Here is a 6,667-nt window from a genome sequence, read left to right on the forward strand (position 1 = left end):
TAAAAATGAATCGCAAAATATGTTCCTAAGCGCATAACTCAACAACGCCTGGACCAATTTGGCCAAATCTTTTTTTAAAATGTTCGTTGAAGTTCAGGGATGGTTTTTACGGCGAGAAAAATTAGAATTATTGCTGGAAAAACCCTAAAAATAGCCCTTTTTGTTTGAATTTGTTTCGTGTATCAGTTGACAATTCATCTGTCATCTGTCAAAAGTCATCTGTAACAGACAACTTTTTTTTTTTAAATTTGATATGACTTGAACTCAAATCCTTTTAATCCGTACGAATTGTTTTATTTATTTAAAATTTTTTATTTGTTTAAAATTTAATTCAAATTTTAAATAAATAAAACAATTCGTACGGCTTAAAAGGATTTGAGTTCAAGTCATATCAAATTTAAAAAAAAAAGTTGTCTGTTACAGATGACTTTTGACAGATGACAGATGAATTGTCAAGTGATACACGAAACAAATTCGTATATCGTGTTTTGTGCAGAGTGTTTAGTTAGTTAGTGTTTGTTTAGTTCGTGATTAGTGAAAAAATAATTTATATTTGATATGCCTCCTATAAGACGAAGCAATTTAGGTAGAAGAACCAGAAATGCTATAAACCAAGCTAATTACCGATCTAATCGTACTGCACAAGAACGTGACGACGGAAATGAACGTGAAAGAATTCGGATATCACAAACGCGTGAAGCGCGAGCGCGACATTCAACTAATAATCGCGCAAGTTTGAATCCAGCTGCTTTCAGTTACGATGTGTCAATTGACTACAGTAACTACCAATGTGTTGTTATTGGTTCTATGAACTTGGTTTGCTCACACTGTAAGGCATTAAAATACAAAAACGAAGCCAATGGATTGTGTTGCGCAAATGGTAAAGTGAAATTGATACAATTGGATCCACCACCAGAACCATTGTACTCATTGGTTTCAGGAATAGGAACAGATTCTATACACTTTTTGACACATATTCAACAATATAACAATTGCTTTCAAATGACTTCATTTGGGGCAACAAATGCAGTTCGGGAAAATTTTATGCCAACTTTCAAGGTATGTATTATAGCAGTTACTCATAATTATTTTAGCGAACAAAATTTTCTGTCACCAAAGTTAAGATGTGTTACTAATCTTCAATTTCTTAATCATTACGAAATATATCACTTAGTTATCATATTATATGGTGATTCAGTTTCAGTGACACTTTTATTATATTTTATATTTGATAGATATTAGTTAAAACTAAATATATACTTTTTAAGATCAAATATTATTTAAGTTTGATCATTGACAATCCATTAATTTATACCACACCATAATATTTTTTTTATTTACAGATACAAGGGCAAATATATCACAGAGCAGGTTCACTGTTACCAGTGTCAGATAGCGACAACAAATTCCTGCAAATTTATTTTATGGGCAATTCACCACAAGAAATTGATCTGCGTTGTGCACATAACAATTTAGTAAAAAGGTCTATTGTAGAACAATTACAAACTTTATTTCATCAACACAATCAATTGATTATATTGTTTAAAACTGCCCTGGATCTGATGCCATCCGATAATCACAAAATTGTAATCAGAGCTGATAAAACACCTGCAGGTCAACATACAAGACGTTTTAATGCACCAACTATTGATGAAGTTGCTATCGTTGTAGTTGGAGAAAACTTGGAATCCCGTGATATTGTTTTACATCGTCGGAATTTTCAATTACAACCTATAAAGGAAACACACCGCTCATATGATGCACTGCAATATCCCATTATATTTTGGCAAGGTGAAGATGGCTACGATTTATCAATAAAAATGATAAATCCCATTACAGGTAACTAAAATATTAGTTTAGCTATGGCGATAATATCTCAGTCACTATATTATGTATTTTAATTTTATATTTGAATGTTATTAAAACAAAATCTGTTTACAGGTTCTGAAACCAACAAAAAAGTCAGTTCAATGAACTATTATTCATACCGCCTAATGATTCGGGAAAATGCAGATAATCACATATTGAAATGTCGGCGATTATATCACAAATATGTTGATGACATGTATGTTAAAATTGAAACGGAGAGATTAACATTCATCAGGTTGAATCAAACCAAACTCCGATCTGAAGAGTATATTCACCTTCGAGATGCGATTAATACTGATGGAAATGCACAGAATGTCGGTCGGATGACTATTCTTCCAGCAACATACATCGGAAGCCCTCGGCATATGCACGAATATGCTCAAGATGCCATGTCGTATGTTCGTCATTATGGTACAGCAGATTTGTTCATCACATTTACATGCAATCCGCAATGGATAGAAATTAAGCAGGAGTTATTACCTGGGAAATCATCCATTGATCGTCATGATATTACAGCCAGAGTCTTTAGACAAAAGTTGAAATCTTTAATGAATTTCATCGTAAAACATAATGTGTTTGGTGAGACACGCTGCTGGATGTATTCTGTGGAGTGGCAGAAACGAGGATTGCCACATGCACACATTTTGATTTGGTTGGTTGAAAAGATAAGGCCAAATGAAGTTGATGCAGTGATATCAGCTGAAATCCCTAATGTACAAGTAGATCCTGGATTGCATGAGGTAGTTATCAAAAACATGATACATGGTCCCTGTGGAACTCTTAATCAAAATTCACCGTGTATGATGGATGGTAAATGTTCAAAACGATATCCACGGACATTAATATCGGAAACAATTACTGGTAATGACGGTTATCCATTGTATCGTCGCAGATCGACAGCAGACAATGGAAAATCAACAATTGTCAAATTAAATTAACAAGATATTGAAATAGATAATCGTTGGATTGTTCCATATTCACCCATTTTATCAAAGACATTCAAAGCACACATCAACGTTGAATCTTGCCATTCAGTGAAATCGATTAAATACATTTGCAAATATGTAACCAAAGGGAGTGATATGGCTGTGATTGGAATTGGTGCAGAGAATTCTAATGATGAAGTTACCCAATACCAAATGGGCCGCTATGTCAGTAGTAATGAAGCAGTTTGGCGAATATTTTCTTTTCCTATTCATGAGAGACACCCTTCTGTTGTTCACTTAGCTGTGCATTTAGAAAATGGACAAAGAGTGTATTTTACAGCACAGAACGCAGTACAAAGAGCTGCTCAGCCACCATCTACTACATTAACCAGTTTTTTTGAGACATGCCAAAACGATGATTTCGCACAAACATTGCTATATTCTGAAATGCCAAAATATTATACCTGGAATCAATCCTCAAGGAGATTTATACGACGGAAACAAGGAAAACCAGTTCCAGGATATACAGATGTATATTCCACCGATGCGATTGGCCGGATTTATTCAGTACATCCAAGCAATGATGAATGTTTTTATTTACGACTGCTATTAGTCAATGTACGTGGCCCAACATCATTCTAATAGTTAGGAAATGTTGATGATGAATTGTGTGGATCCTACAGAGAAGCCTGTCAACGTTTGCAATTGCTTGAAAATAACGCTCATTGGGATCAAACTCTCAATGATGCTGTAATATCATCACACGCTCATCAAGTACGAACATTGTTTTCTATAATCATATCTACATGCTTCCCATCAAACCCAATTGATTTGTGGATCAAGTACAAAGATTATATGTGTGATGATATTTTGTATCAAATACGGAATAGAATGGGAAATCCAAATATACAAATCAGTGAAGAAATTTACAATGAAGCATTGATTTCAATTGAGGACATGTGCTTGATAATGTCAAACAAACTATTAATTCAATTAGGCCTGACCGCGCCCAATCGTCCAATGCATGACGCTTTTAACCAAGAGTAAATTCAAACAAATCTTCCACTGTTAAATGAACAACAGAAGTATGTATTTGAAACTCTTATGAAAGTAACAAATGATGAAACTGGAGGGATTTATTTCTTAGATGCACCTGGTGGTACAGGAAAAACTTTTTTTATTTCATTAATATTAGCAACAATTCGCTCACAAAATAAAATTGCACTTGCACTCGCTTCGTCGGGAATCGCAGCAACTTTGCTTGAAGGTGGTCGAACAGCCCATTCAGCACTAAAATTGCCATTAAATATGCAAAGCAATGAAACTCCAACCTGCAACGTTTCGAAGAACTCTGCAATGGCAAAGGTTTTGCAGCAATGTAAATTGATTGTTTGGGATGAATGCACGATGGCACATAAAAAATCTTTGGAGGCTTTAGACAGAACCTTAAAAGATCTACGTAGCAATAATAACCGATTTGGTGGTGCAATGATTTTATTAGCAGGAGATTTTCGTCAAACATTGCCAGTGATTCCACGATCAACGCCAGCTGATGAACTCAATGCATGTCTAAAGTCCTCCAATTTGTGGAAACATGTTAAAGTACTTCATTTAAGCAAGAATATGCGTGTCGAGTTGCAAAATGACCAATCTGGAAACATATTCTCTAAACAACTCATTGACATTGGTAATGGCAAATTTCCTATAGACATGTTGACGGCTTGCTTTTGCTATGACTATAAACAAGTCCCAGGGGCAATCATTAAGTGTTTGTGGTATTAATCTAGAAAACCCATGTTTCTCACATGGTCAATTGTATGTTGCCTGTTCCCGTGTTGGAAAACCATCAGATTTGTTTATCTATGCGCCAGGTAATCAAACAAAAAACATCGTATACCACAAAGCAATATAATGATAATAATAATAATAATTATGATTCACATGATTAACAATAAAGCGATTACTTACTTTTCAATCCTTATATATGTTTTATTTAATTATTTTTTATTCACAACGCCCTATCACCAGGGTGATGGTTCTGTTCAGGAGAATTTTTTAAAATACGTAGGCAGAAAAACTGCCACATTACAAATCTTTTTGACAGGACGAAGTCTGTCGGGTCAGCTAGTATATATATATATATATATATATATATATATATATATATATATATATATATATATATATATATATATATATATATATATATATAAATGGCCTGTAGAAAATCAATTCAATAAGTGATCTCCTGTACAAAATACTATTTTAATTAAACTTATTTTAAAATTTATTCTAAAGTCTATATATGTCCAGATCAAATCGGATGGTGTTTTAATATACGCACTTCACTATCACTTCGCATATTTAGCTGATCAGCGACTATATTGGGATGTACTGACACTCTTTCGTAATACTTCACACAACAACATTGAATTACATTCGTTATTGATTCTAAACGAATATTGCGCTCAATGAAGTGATACATTTGAAACATAGTATGGAGCATCGACAATGGCACGCAATACTTTATCTTGGAACCGTTGAATGATGGATATATTAGACTTGTTAAGCGGTTCTCCATAGTTGGATTTCATATGACCAAATAGGCTTGAGTATACATTTATGCAATAATATCTTGTTATCTAATGATAAATTGGATTTGCGCCCGATAAGCCAATATATTTGGTAGAGTTTAAGCCCAAGTTGTTTCCGTTTGGCGAGTATGTGCTTCTTCCAAGTTAGGCGTCGATCTAGGTGTGTACCACGATATTTAGATTCTGCTTGCGGGTATTGACAGTTATTGATATAGATTGGTGGGAATTCTACGCAGCGTAAAAGTTATATGACTAGTAATTTTGTTTTGTTGGCCTTTATACGCCATCTTTTCAGCCACATTTGTTTTTGATATAGACTGCCGTGTCGTCTGTGTATAATGCCAAAATGGTTATATTTATTGTAGGTAGAGCAACTGTGTACAGAAGATATAGTACTAGACCCAGTAGACTACCTTGCGGAACTCCTGAATATATAGTACGTAATTCGGTATGTTCATCGCCTTATTTTACTGTAAAATGACGATGTTAGGTAAGATTTTAGTAGCTCATAATCCGGATGAGGCAGAAGTTTCTTTAATTTAACCTTTAATATAGACTAAAGTCAATATTATAATTTGTTTTAAAAAGCGTTAGATATATAAACAAAATAAGCCTTGATAATGCTTTTTTTGAATCATTAGAACAACTATACATATATGATGAATTTAGTGAAGCTTTTGGGGATTGTTTTCACTCTAACCAGGATCATTTGAATCATTTATATAAACTAACAAAAAATTAATTTATTGTTCTGTATGCTTGATGAATAAGTCATTATTTTTAAAACTTGTAAAAGTACAAACAAATAAAATCACTACCTGCAAAAGTTGCTGTAACCTTAAATAAAATACTTACACAACCACATGGCTTCCACCATCTTGCAATTGGTAATTAATCCTACTGATGGTCTTATTTTTTAAATAATAAAAACTTCATTCTATAGTCAAAGAAAACTTGTATAAGAAATATATAAATTTGAAAAATTAATGCTTTTTAAATAGCTAAAATAAAAAAGTTATAACTGGTGAAATTCTCAAACCAAATAACGATCGATTAAACTAAAAGGAAATTATGTTTTGTTGGTCGATGATTTCTTACCCAAACACGTCGGTTACATCATTGTCCGCTTCTTTCCGATAGGAGGGGTTCAGCGACAGCTAATAACCATAAACAAGCGATCCTTGGACTCTCCCTCTTCTTCTTCTTCTTCGCCTTCTTCATGCGCTTCTTCTGTGACCGTCCCGCTTTAAAATGTTAATTTACGTCGGCCTTAATGAA

At 33.7% G+C, this 6,667-nt stretch overlaps 1 protein-coding gene across 2 annotated transcripts; it reads left to right on the forward strand.

The window, feature by feature from the left end:
• Window positions 1–432: 432 nt before the first annotated feature.
• Window positions 433–3,079, forward strand: LOC143201651 (uncharacterized). Of its 2 annotated transcripts, XM_076412852.1 has the most exons (4): window positions 450–880; window positions 941–1,059; window positions 1,344–1,839; window positions 1,942–2,941. In XM_076412852.1, the coding sequence occupies exons 1-4, from the start codon at window positions 559–561 to the stop codon at window positions 2,805–2,807; spliced, it is 1,803 nt and encodes a 600-aa protein (XP_076268967.1). In that variant the 5' UTR covers window positions 450–558; the 3' UTR covers window positions 2,808–2,941. The 2 variants fall into 2 exon arrangements, with proteins under 2 accessions (XP_076268958.1, XP_076268967.1); XM_076412843.1 differs by having other exon boundaries at window positions 433–1,059; window positions 1,942–3,079.
• Window positions 3,080–6,667: the final 3,588 nt, after the last annotated feature.

This window comes from Rhynchophorus ferrugineus, unplaced genomic scaffold (genome assembly GCF_030347505.1).
Source record: "Rhynchophorus ferrugineus isolate W39M unplaced genomic scaffold, kcgeb_rfMv2 rfM1, whole genome shotgun sequence".
Taxonomy (NCBI): domain Eukaryota; kingdom Metazoa; phylum Arthropoda; class Insecta; order Coleoptera; family Curculionidae; genus Rhynchophorus; species Rhynchophorus ferrugineus.

What these genes read in the sequence shown, in the direction of transcription:
- LOC143201651 (XM_076412843.1), top strand. Translation starts at nt 559, where the DNA reads ATGCCTCCTATAAGACGAAGCAATTTAGGTAGAAGAACCAGAAATGCT. An exon ending in ATTTTATGCCAACTTTCAAG is followed by an intron (nt 1,060 to 1,343) that starts GTATGTATTATA and finishes TTTTATTTACAG; the next exon opens with ATACAAGGGCAAATATATCA. An exon ending in AATGATAAATCCCATTACAG is followed by an intron (nt 1,840 to 1,941) that starts GTAACTAAAATA and finishes ATCTGTTTACAG; the next exon opens with GTTCTGAAACCAACAAAAAA.